This window comes from Gadus morhua, chromosome 12 (genome assembly GCF_902167405.1).
Source record: "Gadus morhua chromosome 12, gadMor3.0, whole genome shotgun sequence".
Lineage (NCBI taxonomy): Eukaryota > Metazoa > Chordata > Actinopteri > Gadiformes > Gadidae > Gadus > Gadus morhua.
The window spans coordinates 21,405,693-21,418,926 of NC_044059.1; the positions used below are offsets into that span (position 1 = coordinate 21,405,693).

The window sequence follows — 13,234 nt, forward strand, 5'->3', positions numbered from 1 at the left end:
TTAAACCAAAAACCACACACAGAGGAATACTGATAAGGCATTTAACTCGGAAATAAAAGATGGCCTCTGATTGAGAAAAAACTAGAATAAGTAAAAAAGGGGAGCCAGGAAAAGTAACGTTCCTCAACTTCACTGATTCAACAACGATGAACAGAGGTGCTGACTGCTGTGTTTTATAGCCTCTCCGAGTCAATATATTCTATTAAGTGATTTTAGTGGCAGGTCTTTGCAGGGTATTCACCTTAAATTAGCGCTGGGGGACACTTCCAACTCATTATAAAGAAATGTTACCCCCTGTTTTTCTCACTAGGCAAGCTATAATCCACCGGAACCTGGGAAGACATGGAAGCATTCATTATGTACGTAAAAAGGAAATCCCAATACAATGTATGCAGCTAATGATACACAGGGTTTGACCAAGGAAAAGTGTTTTTTATTTGTTGTTTTTTGTCTGTTGATTTTTAATCATGGGTTTCAAATTCCCTCATTACAATAAAAATATATTCAGTAAATAAATGCCTCCCACAGAAATGAGTGTCGATGAAATAACTCCCTGCAGAGATTTGCATTATGCTTAAAGTGTGTGAAAGGGATGCAACTTTGCAATGACTGAACAAATTTGTTTAAAATATGTAGCCCTAGTTAAACTCTAGAGGCTTTGCAAAGCTAAAAATAAAATGACCCTCAAATACTGAAGTTTAAAACATGAATAAATCTGTCCCTGGCTTCGATGGTAACAAAGCCCTTTGCTTTGTGGAGAGTTTTGAAGAGGTCAGCCAACACGTTTTAAAAAACGCAGTCCGTCATGTGATGACATTCACTATATCTTAGCATAGCGTAGGGGGCCAGCAGTTCTGCCAATCGGTCGTGTTGTTATAACCAATCTACCCATATGCAGTAGATGAGTGAGTTAATAAAACATTTGAATACATTTCGTTTACCAGTCCGGGAAGCAGATTATTGAGCTGCAACAGAACAGTTTATACACACTGTTGTACAATTCTATGGATAGAAAATACGCAGATTAATGTAAAATGATAGCATAAATACAAATCGTCTTACTAATGTTGATGGCTGGATAATGGACGTGATCCTATACAACATTATTTGGGGGCCTGGAGCTGAGCACTCATTCTACATTTAAACTTTAGATGGTACATTGTAAAAATACTTCTTGATTAACCAGGGCCAACCCATTTATCAATGCAGTCTGGCCTGGCCAAAATGACACACTCTTTTGGGGCTAATGTGTTCTCTGGCACAGAAAAACAAGGGTGAGTTGGAGGCAAGCGTGCACGCATACACACACACACACATTACACACACGTTTGAATGGAGAAGTTCATGTCAAAGACGTCAATTGCATTTGTAACACCTTAACAAGAATCAGCATTATTTCAAAGAAGAGGGGCAGGGGTAACATTGAGGGGATGTTTATTCAGGGGCATTGAAGAGAGAGAGAGTGTGTGTGTGTGTGTGTGTGTGTGTGTGTGTGTGTGTGTGTGTGTGTGTGTGTGTGTGTGTGTGTGTGTGTGTGTGTGTGTGTGTGTGTGTGTGTGTGTGTGTGTGTGTGTGTGTGTGTGCGTGTGTGTGTGGGCACTATTTGCGGGTATGGCAGTTTTGTGTGCAGGTGTCAACAATTCTGTGTGTGATGGGCGATGTAGCCCTCCAGCCCATCTTTCATCACCGGGATGGCGGGGATGGTTTATTAGCATGTTACTGAACAGCCTCCGCTTAACTCTAGCCGTGATATCTTAACTCGACCCAATTATGCGCCGGTGGGCCCTCCCCAGCGCTGTTAAAACGCTTCAATCAGCCAGGAGCAGATCAAGCGGAAACCCCACGCCCACTGCCGCCGAGTGGTGGGATGAAGGAACGCCGAGTCACAGACAGGGGGAAAAATAGCAGAGCAGGAGACGCTGTGGGATGGAGAATGAGGCCCAAAGCTGCCCCAGGTGGACTGAGTGTGAATCAAAGAGCCACGTCGAGGGGATGTTCCTATCGCTCCAAATTAACAGAAAACTGTTTTAAAAGGCCAATAATACAGGCTGACATAAGGCAAGGCAAGGCAAGGCAACTTTATTTATATAGCACTTTTCATACACAAGGCAGACTCAAAGTGCTAATGGAACAGGAGAGAGCGGAAATGGAGATCTCAGATCAAACTACAAACTGGAAGCATAAAAGTTAAAAATGTAAGTTTGCTAGATACAGGCATGAAAGAGAAAAGATTGCTGGGATAGGATGGAGAGAGATGCAGTGATGCAAATTAAGATAATTTTACACTATAATCTATCTTTGAAATGTCATTAATAGCAAATTACCCAACGCAGGTAAACAGGGTCCGAAGTGACATCATAAATGCCATTGCTTCATCAGAAAAGCAGCAAAGAAAAATGTAAGTATTAATTTTAGAATGAGCGAGGGAACAAATAATACATTTACAAAGCATTAAGCAGCAAATGTGTGGTATATGTATTTGATAAATTACCCAAATGATAAATAAATTATCAACATTATAGCGCTGATTAATCTGCTGTCGACTGATCGTTGCAGCTGTAATGAGTCAGTTCACTGCCACCGTGGGAGGGTGTACCATGGGGAGGAGGGGTGGCTAAAACCTGCTGCACCGAGTAAAGCCTTGTTGTTGACACTACAGGACGATAGATGATCCTATACTGTCATTACGACAGTATAGGAGTGTGACTGAGCGAGTGCATCATCTCCTTCTAAAAACGCAAGCGCACGCACACGCACGCACTCATGCACGCACGCACGCACGGCAAAAAGCAACACCTCCTCCTTCCTGCAGCTTTTCCTTTTGTTCAGCAGCACACATCTATTAACAGAGACACATTCATTTGAGGTAATGGCAGTTGAAAACCATCTGATATTATCCAATTACTTCTCCACGCCTCTGCATGGAGAGCCGACGACGGATCGGAGACACAGCCGGGCAGGGCTATTGGAGTGATAAAAACCCAACAATGGCCGGTTTCAAAGGAGCCTTTTAACAATTGTCTACGTGTGTGGGTGTGTGCATGTGTTTGTGTGGGTGTCGGCGCGCATGTATGTGTGCGTGTTTGTCCACACAAATAGACAAGAACTCAATCTGAGGATTTGGGGAGAAGGGCTAGCTGTAGTATAACGACACCTCGCCGAATGTGCAGAGAGGATGCAGGAGAGATGCAGGTGGAAGATAGCAGGGATGGGAGGGTGGGAGATAGCGGGTGATAAGGACGATGGCGGGAGGGAGAGAGGGAGGATGCGCTGAGATAAAGTAGAGTTTCAGGGCTGATGGATGAGCGGCGCTGCTCCAAGGTCGGCCCGGGAGCAGCAGATGACTGCATCACATTATTGCTCACCCCTGCCTGCCTGCCTGCCTGCCTGCCTGCCTTGCCTGCCTGCCTGCCTGCCTGCCTGCCTGCCTGCCTGCCTGCCTGCCTGCCTGCCTGCATGCCAACGAAAATACCTTCACAGACAGATGTTTCATTTCAAGTAGGCTTATAGATACCAACCTATAAGTGCTGGTATCTCTGCAGTGTGCACGCCTGCCCCTCTTCACCGCAGCTGTCCATATGCTTCGTAGGGTATGCGGTGAGCCGGGAATGGGAATGCATCTGTGGAAATGTGGAAGTGAACGTTTCCCTAATGCATTCATTCATCACTTGCGTTGCGTCGCCATGCAGCACCAAGGTTTGTGTCTGTGTGCGCCCGTGTATGTGTATGCGTGTGCGCTTGTGCATGTGTGCTTGCGATCCCACCTCTTAGGAGTCTGAATTGAATGGCATTATCCCAGTCCGACTTGTTATGCAGGTATGGGACAACACTGGAAAAGGAGACAAGCTTAGGGAGCTTAGGGAGACCTAAGCTTGTGTAAACACAGGATGAACTTTAGTTTTATTCTGCACTGCACATTTTTCTGCCGTTGATACTCCTCTGGTCAAAGCTATACAATATGTACAATTTTGCCTCTGTGGTCATTAGGCTAGTTGAGATTCACCCCTGACAGGTTACCTTCCACTTAGACCAACAAGCCGGAAGCAGCTGATTATATTATTGTACCAGTGGTGCATGACAGGCATGGCATAATGACCACTGTGGTCAGAATAGTGCCAAATTATCTGTGTGTTAGACAAGACTAAAATCTTGATGCTGTGTTGTAACTGCCACTCATATTGAATAGGCGACTATTCAAAACACATTAAATGATTGGAAAGTATTTGATATAATATTTTCATGAACAAGAACTAGGGCCACTGTAACTATGCAAGTCAACAGAAGCGATGAACGAAAAAGCAAATGTTAACCCAGCGAACACCCTTTCTGTACACACAATGAGGAATTTGGAATTAAACAACTCCTCTGCATCTGTGTGAGACTATAAAGGCCGATTCATACCTCAGGATCCGGTCCGTACCAAACGTTGTCTCCGGGAATACCCTTCATACCTCCGTCCGGTTTCAGCGTTGTTATGGATGTTGCACGATACATCCTCTAGAGCGATTGTCACAAATTACTGGCATCGACAATCGCAAACATGGCATATGTAGAGGAGATGGTCTTGCTTTGTGTCATCCGAAATCGGCAAAAAGTGTAGACCTACACGGCATTAGCTTGTAATGTGACACCCCTCACCAACCCGCAGATTCTCACCTCAAAATTTTACGCCATTTTTAAATGACCAGTTACAACTCATTGCCAAAGCAGGTGAACAATAAAATTAAAATGTCAGGCGTATAGTATAATATAAGTATAAAATGTTAAATACGATAGATATATATATATATATATATATATATATATATATATATATATATATACACACATATCAGATATACTACTCTCTATATTTTCGCGAATGGTTGGACTTCTGACTCTATACTGCCGCCTCCATATCCGTTGGAATTGCTCCGATTCTCCCAGAGCACTCCAGATTCGTAACCTCAGAGGCGACGGACCCACTGACGGACGAAACGACCTCCGGGACCGGACGATAGGGTTCCTATCCGTATTTACCGTAGTGTGTGAATGGGCCTTTAGACTGGCAAACTGCCATTTACAGATATCTCGGTGCATGCCTTTAAAATGAGATGAGACGGAATGGGATTAGGATGGGACGTCGGGGATCGACATAAAGAGGGTGGGAATAATGTGGAGGATGGTTAAGTGGTCACGAGGAGCGTACCGACGTACAGTAAGTAAGTGAACTTCGCGCCAAGATAAAGCAGAAAAGATGTCAATGCAACAGGGAACTCCTGAACTTGTCAGCACCAGGCATCGTGGGAAGTGTGTGTGGGCCGATATAATGACCTCCCCGAAGGAGACAAGGCTCCATGTATTCTCGATGCGCAATCGCCCTATTCAATTGTTGCGTCTTCTCCCCTCTGGTCCCTCGCTCTCATTCCTGCCAGTTACACTCAAACACAGACGGACAGATACACGGACACCTCGGATGTGGGAGAGAACATATGAGCTGGGCTGACTGACGGGGAAAGACGCGCGAGACTCATGGTTTTTGAAGTGTGCAAAAAAAATAAATGCAAACAGATTTGTTGGAAGTGGGATAGCAGCCACACCCCAATCCCACCCGTCCTCAAACAAACAGATCAGACTGAACATTCAGAGCAGCTACAAGGCTGTCTGAGAGGCTGTAAGACAGACTGACTAATAGTAAGTCACGTTATTACATCAGCATATGTCGAACGGACCGGAAGCTTCAAATGAGCACCCAATTGGTCACCAAATTAAGTTGCTGCAAGTATGTCTGTGGCTTATTAAGCAAACAAACTAATAGCAGGATTTTTTGTTTCCCTCAACATAGATTATAATGGAGTATGACAAAGTTCACATGCTGAAGTTTGATGTTAATCAGTGTATCAACATAACATAACTTGAAAGGTCACATTGCTGAGACACATATGATAAGGAGAAAAAAGTAGTCTTTGAGTCCCTTACAGAGACTGGGGAGAGATACTGGGAGGATCCTGGAAAATGATGTAAAAGATTTAAACACCATTCCTGTAACTTAATGATGTAAAGTTGTTCAGTTCCACAAAAAAGTTGATTGAAGGAAGACCTATGATAACAGACAACTTATGAAAAGAGCAAGAACAAAATATCAACAGTCACTGAGCGAAGAGCATCAACATGTTTCCCCTGTAAATCCAAAGTGCTGAATTAAAAATATGTTATGATATGCTACAATAGAAGATGACCTATATTTAGATAAGCATGCAACCCCACAAACCCTCGGTATAGGGGTTCATTTGTGAAATTCTGTCTTGACTACAAGAGAATTTGTAGCTCGAAAGTATGAGCAAATCAACCTGATAGGGCACTCAGTGTATGATCATTAAAAGCCAGAAAAAGCTAATGGCACCAAAGTCTTGTGGGGTATTTTCTTATGAACACAATTGCCGTTGGCTGGCATTGTGATTGTGAAGGGAAACTTGCTTTTCCTTCACAATTAGCACTCCTTGCATTTCTATGGAGTTCTCAATAGAAATACCTTCAATGCCTGTTAAGGGTCATTGTCCTACTGAGTGGTGAATGAGTCATCTTCCATGCAACTTTTAGAGCGAAAGGATTGCATGCCTCTGCACATAGAGCCAGTATCTTCACATACAAGTCTCTAAAATACAACCTCAAGTCTGGGTTTTAACTCCAACTAAAACCAGTACTTTCACAAGTCTTGGTGGAACAGTGGAAATTGTTTGATATTGTCTGTCGCTTACAGATCCGTAACACATTTGAATATATGTTGTTGCAGAAGATGTGGTTGGAAACTCCTATTCATTCCATTAACTTTCCACAGATATCTGTAATTTTATTGAGTCGGTAGGATGTCCAAGGCGTAGATCATTTAAAGCTCATGGAATGGAAGCAGATGTTTTGCCTCATAATGATGTAGGTTTGTTTTGAAGCTGTATGAATAGTCTGGTAGCTCTGGGTCTGTTACCATATGTTACATCTGGGTTTGTGAACATCACTTCTATGAGCTGTGAAGATAGAAAGAACCGCTCCATTTACCTGGAGGACATTCTGAAATGGCCTAGAAAAGTATTTTCAAGCTTTCAAAAGTTAAAATGACAAGAGTATACTCTAGAGTCCAGAACACTCCAGAATCAAGGTACCCGACACATATTTGAATGGATTTATAGTGTTGCAGATGTTGAACCACTTATTAAGTAAATTCTTGGCTACACAGGCAGGCACATCAAAATGTTTCATGACACCCCAACAGTAAGACATTGGGGGGGAGGTGGGGAGGGTCTGGGGGGGTGGTGGATTTATGGTTGTTTTGAAGTTCTCTTCTGGATTAGAACTCCTCATGAAGAGAGTAACCAGAGAAAAAAAGAGAAAGTGTGAAAATGAGTTATACAGCGTCGGTGCAGGATGTTAATTAAAAGTGGAGCAAAATGGTATTAACGCAGCATTCTCAATTTGTCAACCCCCACACCAACAAACCGCCCACGCCCGCCTCTCAGAGAAAGGAACTCGTGAATCAGCCGAAAGTCTCGCTGGCGCTCTGAAGAAGAGAAGGGCAATATGACCGGTCCGATAGAATGCTGGAAGGTGATCGGCCGTTAGCAGGAAGTTTTGGTGCGAGAAAGGGGGAGGGGGGTGTCAAGTGAGAGACAGACAAGAGAACAGGGGTGAAAAACAGACAGATGGACGTTATACAAAGAGAAGAAAACGGCAGAAAAGGAGACAGTCGAAGGAAGAAGGAAGCGGGTCAGGAGGTGATATATAGAGGGCATTGAGGGCGCCATAGTTTCTCCAAGGAAACCAAACCAAATATTTTTGGCAATCGTACAAGAGAATGCTGAGCGGTTTACACACAGATTTACACACAAGCAATAGGATTGGAGATGCTGCAGAAAAGCCACTGATCTGATAAACTGCTGACCTGGACTATCATCAAATCAAACCTTTTTTATATAGTGAAGCCACCTAACCCAGTCCATTAACACAATTGCAAGATATGGGATTGAAAGGAAATGAGAATTATGGCGATGCGTTTGCGCAACCAGAACAATAAATCATCAAAATTACACAATAAGTGATTAGGGGAAAGCTAAACCAAAAGGTGTGTTGTAAAAATATTGATGGATTTTGATATAGCCGAACATCCAAGAGGCGTACCCTACACTAGAAACTTCCTCCCTGAAGGTCTTATTGCATGCTTCACCTTTTTTTGCAACCAGTGATATTGTTTCATATGGTTCTATATTCTACATTTGACAAGATGCATTCAGAAAGCAGAATAACTAACTCCCTTAAACATATAATTTCTTCAGAGAAAGATAAGAAGTATCTGGTAAACAGGTTCTTAAAATTATGCTGCAAAATAGTTTCGCCCTCGGCCTTCTGTGTATGAAGAGAGGCCATAATGTGTTCTCCACTTTTTATCTGCAAATGCTTTTTTTCAAGCTAAAACTGCAGTTTGGAAAAGTAAGCCAGAGGATGTAACAATTGTAACTTTGGCATAAAGGGACTCCCCAAAGGCTTTCATGATCATTTTATTTGTCATCGCCCCCTCTGATGATTAACTTTTATTTTTCTTATTTTACTGGATGGCAAAGGGACTCATGTTTGGAACTGAACAGCAGCAAAGGGCAGTGATGGAAGTTAGGGATTACAAGTCCCTATTAACACAATCCATATTCGACACGCAGCCCATTTAATGGACTGGTGCAGAGCCTTCTTTATGTAGTTAACGTCAATCACACAGCAGCAGGTAAAACCTAGCAGCTTCTAATTAAAACAAATAACACAATGGTTGAAATGAGAAAGCAGAAGCTGCATAGAAAAAAGCTTTTTTCTTATCCAGTTCTTTCTCTTGTCTCTAAGGGGGTGTTAGATCTCAATGATGTTTCATTGAACAACATTGAACAATGTTGTTCAATGTTGGTACACTAATCTTTCACTTTTTCTTCCCTAATATAGGATTTACAAGTCATTTACAGTACTTCTTTACAACTCTTGCTGCACTCATACCTATTTTTGGCCTTTGCCTGCTCCCAGGAAGGCAATTTTTATGTGATGATGAAATATATATCTCACGCACACACATACACGCAGACATATACACACTAGCGACACCAATAACTAGAATGTATTGGCTGGCTCATTCTACAGTAAATAGTTAACTGCCATATATTACCATTCCACTTCTTGGCTGTCTATTTATAGTCTCATATTTTCCTGTTATCGCATAATTTGGCATCTATTACACTCTCATGCAAGGTAAATGGTTTATATTGAAATGAATTGTTTTCACTTCAAGGAGACAGAAAAAAACAAACTCCTACATTTAAGGGTGGATAACAAATTGCCCTTTGTGAGTGTAACAGTGATGAAAGGGCCATTCACACACACAGCGAAAACCGGCCCGGAAATAGAGGCCGGATGGCACCAGGTTAAGACCAGAGGTGGACACCAAACAGCTGTCCTGCCACCTTCCCCACCTTGCAAAAGACGGGTGCGTAATCTTCCACCCATCCCGTGCCGCTCTACCGTCCCCACTTCCAATTAACTTGCCCCCAGAGGGAAGATTAACGACATATTAATCCCCTAGTGATTCACCATGGACAGGCTCCCGCATTCCACCCACCTGATAAGCAGCTGCTGTACTTTGGCAGTAGGGTGTTATGACGTTCAAGTTGTACAGCTCCTTTCATTACCGAGGCCATCGTGACACAGCCCCCTCCTAACAGGTGACGTGATGAAATGTGGGGCGCGCCGAAAGGTAAGCGACAGGGGGTCAAATGCCACCTCTCTATTATGATTACTTTGTCGTACCCCATCATCAACTCTGAATACGTTTCTGACCAACAGGTATTAGAGATAATCAAATTTACATTTTCCTTTGTTTCCTTGCATTTTTATGTTATACTTAAGAAATAGGAAGGAAAACTGAAGGATATTGTAGAAGCTATACCAGTGGACATAATATTTTTCCAGGAATAGGACTTGCCATGATAAGGAGGGCTTGGCCTTCTCTGGAGTCATTTGTTTATCGCTGTGGAAAAAGGATGATTGGTGCACACAACGGAGAGCAGCATCTCACAGCCCCCCGGGGCTAATTAACCTGTCTGACTCCGACTCGGACAGAAATTCTATAAAGAGTTCATGTTGCATAACAGCCAGTAGAAGTGATTTATTCTCAATTCATGTAAACTGAAAAAATTTGAAGTCCATATTTTTTTTACTTTCAGCAGGGTATTTCGAGGTCAGCGAGGCTGTGGTGAGGTTTGGGTTTCATCTCTGCTCTGTGAAAATAACTGATGAGGACAAGATTATAGATTACTGACCAATTAGTTAATTGATTCACTCGCTGAAACAGTTTGACTGATTGTTTAGTTTAATTAACCTTTCTCACCGTTTTACCAAAGGAATCCCCAAAACCAGATGCAGAGTGCGAGGAATCATGAAGTCAGGGACAAGGAGTCTCAGGTAAGCTTAAGAAATATTGGTTGTATTCACCTTTAAAATCCTCATACAAACCAAAGGAATAGAAAAACCCAAATTAGGGCCGGATGATAAACCAATGTGAATATCTATGGCGATACTATCTGCCGCGATATTTTTGATTGACATTTCACAGCATCAATCACTTACTCAGCGCCCTGAATAAATGCCATGCGTTCATACAGAATACAACAGGCTACTTCAGTGAGTGAGGACTTACATGCATACAGTGTTCCAATCATTTGGTTGTGCCCCACAACCCGTACAATAAAGAGTACAAGTGTTGCATGAAACAAAGTCAATGTGGAAATTATTTGAATTGGTTTATGTATGTGCAATTTAGATGTTGGATGTATAAAAGATAACGAAAACAGTCCGGTATACAGTATATGTGCGGCTTTGCAATAGAACCCCATCACCAGCCTAAAACATCAAATAAAAACAGTTGACATCAAAGCTCTTCCGTTCTGTTGTTACTGCTGGCCTTTCGGTGAATTCTCAAGGTGTCCCATTCCTCAAGGAAAGTTGGCTATAACAGGAGCCAAACTATGGCCTGCGTCCCTGACGACAACTACAAGCACAACAGCTGCCACAGGAACACAGTGGGAGGGCGCCTTTAATGTGTGTGCGCGCGCGTGCGTGTGCGTGTGTGTGTGTGTTTCCTTCCTAGAAAACACTGTACAACGAGAACAAATCCACTTTTTCTTTTACTTCTGTGTGTCATGTCATGTGTTCACTTGTCATTTGGTCTTGCAGACTAAAGTATTAACAGGGCTGAGCATCATGTTTTTGTGCAACCTCTGCAAGAACGGAATGGGAGCCAGCCTCAGTAAATCAAGAGTTAATCTGCCCAGGCAGCACTACACATACTGTCATAACTTCAGTCAGGCTGCCTAGTGACTTCCAGGCATACTACTGCCTGTCTGGCTGACAGTATTTATCGGACCATCATTCATAAGGCTAAACATTCATGCTTAAACTTGAGTAGGCCGTATAAAGCGGTGCTGCTCAACTTAAAAGGGGTGCGGATCCAGGGTTTTACACAGCTGTAAAGAGTAACTAGTTTCAAAGAATACAACAGCCAGAGGGGAGGAGGACAGGGAGAGACCTAGCGCCAATTCCTGCCTTTCACTTCCACTTGAGGGGATTGCTTCAAAGGCCTAGTCCAAATCACTGATGGAGCAAATGGGGACACCAAGTCTGTGGTTCAAATAATGGTCTAACCTTTGCATTCCAGGCAGTTTAGCCAACCCTGCTGCTACACAATGTGATACCAACTTCTGGGGGAGGAAAGCCCGACCTTTGTATAAACAGTTTCAAATTTGAAATCAGCTTCTGGGTGGGAGTAGCCTACTTGTGAGTGGACCCATTAGAAGAACTTAACTCACCCTTATTCTCCTCATCGCAGCGACAATCTCCACCCGATTGTTTGGCCGGGTCACATCAAGGCTGCCGATGTACTGTTTGCACACACAGAAAATGATGAGTCCATCCTTTAGTTTAGTATTCTCAATAAGGCATAAATAGCTTTGAGGCTGATTAATAAATCGTTAGCCTGATGGAGTATTAATCCATGATAATGAGATTCGTTCATCAGGCCATGATGCACAAGAATGCGCACCAAGCAATAGTAATTGCTGTAAAATCCCATGTAATTAAATGACTGGAAATCATACATTGGTAGATAGTCTAACACTGAACAGTGCAGCCATGTAAACATGACGCTTCCCATTGTCGGACCCAAGTCAGCTCTTCAAGCTGTCTACTCGACTACATAATATTATACTAATAACAACAACTATACAGATTTTAGTTTCTTTGTCAGTTTCACAGCATTAACCAGATTGCATGAGGGTTCTAACGCGATTACATGCAGCTGATCTAACAATGTTCACCTTTGCCTCAAAGTTGATCCCATGTTGAAAGGCTTCCTCGTTGTGTAAGGGAATTCTCAAATCATGGCCATCATCCACCAGGTTATACTTGGTTTTTCCAGGCATGATTGCAGTGATAATCCACAACAAGAAAAAATATAAAGGAAGGAACAACGCTTCCGTTAAAAAATAAATATATATCCAGGAAAAGAAAGTCACGGATCCAACGCTATTGCTCCATCGCTGCGCTGGGTCCCATCGATCGCTGCACCGCAAGTCGACATCGGACAAGTGCTAACTTTAAATTTCACTCACTGTCTCCACTTCACGCTGTAATAAAACGTCACTTTCTGACGATAACTATTCGCTGTACGCGTGTGACCCGCTTGTTTACTTTCCGATCCACCCTGGAATGAGAACACCAGCACAACATGAAAGAATACGCAGTTTTCCTGGCTACTTTTCCTCCCGTGTGGAAGTTGTGAGCTCGGAGCCCCTCCTCCTCCACAATCCCGAAGGGCTCCACGGCAGGAGGTCACCTGATTGGAGGAATCCGGGGGATTCCACCTGTTCTCATTGGAACAGAGTCACGTCTTAACACCGGAGGAGGAGTAACGCGTTTCATTCCACCAGCCCCCGGGAAAAGGGGAACGTTGACCACAGTGCGGAGCGAAAAATAATAATGCGTTCAATATGTGTGTGGGTCGGATGTAACAGCAGTCGAGAAACCTGCTCTGAATTAAACTGGCTCTTGTTTGAAGCCTTTAGCCTATGTAATAAACATTATATAGGTATACTTGTAGGTCGACCCATAGCCAACCTCTTGGAAACAAATGCAGTTTGTGAACACATTAAGTAATGTAGACCTTTCCATATATGGGAGG

General features: G+C 43.0%; 1 protein-coding gene across 4 annotated transcripts in view; it reads right to left on the bottom strand.

Moving 5' to 3' along the window:
* The window catches only part of nos1apa (nitric oxide synthase 1 (neuronal) adaptor protein a), a 97,083-nt gene extending 84,238 nt beyond the window's left edge, over positions 1–12,845 (bottom strand). For all 4 annotated transcript variants that reach the window (XM_030372636.1, XM_030372635.1, XM_030372638.1 and 1 more), the window contains exons 1-2: positions 12,372–12,845; positions 11,865–11,936 (exon numbers count right to left, since the gene is read on the bottom strand). In XM_030372636.1, the coding sequence (XP_030228496.1) occupies positions 11,865–11,936; positions 12,372–12,476 (177 nt within the window). In that variant the 5' untranslated portion in view covers positions 12,477–12,845. The remainder of the gene's footprint in view (positions 1–11,864; positions 11,937–12,371) is intronic.
* Positions 12,846–13,234: the final 389 nt, after the last annotated feature.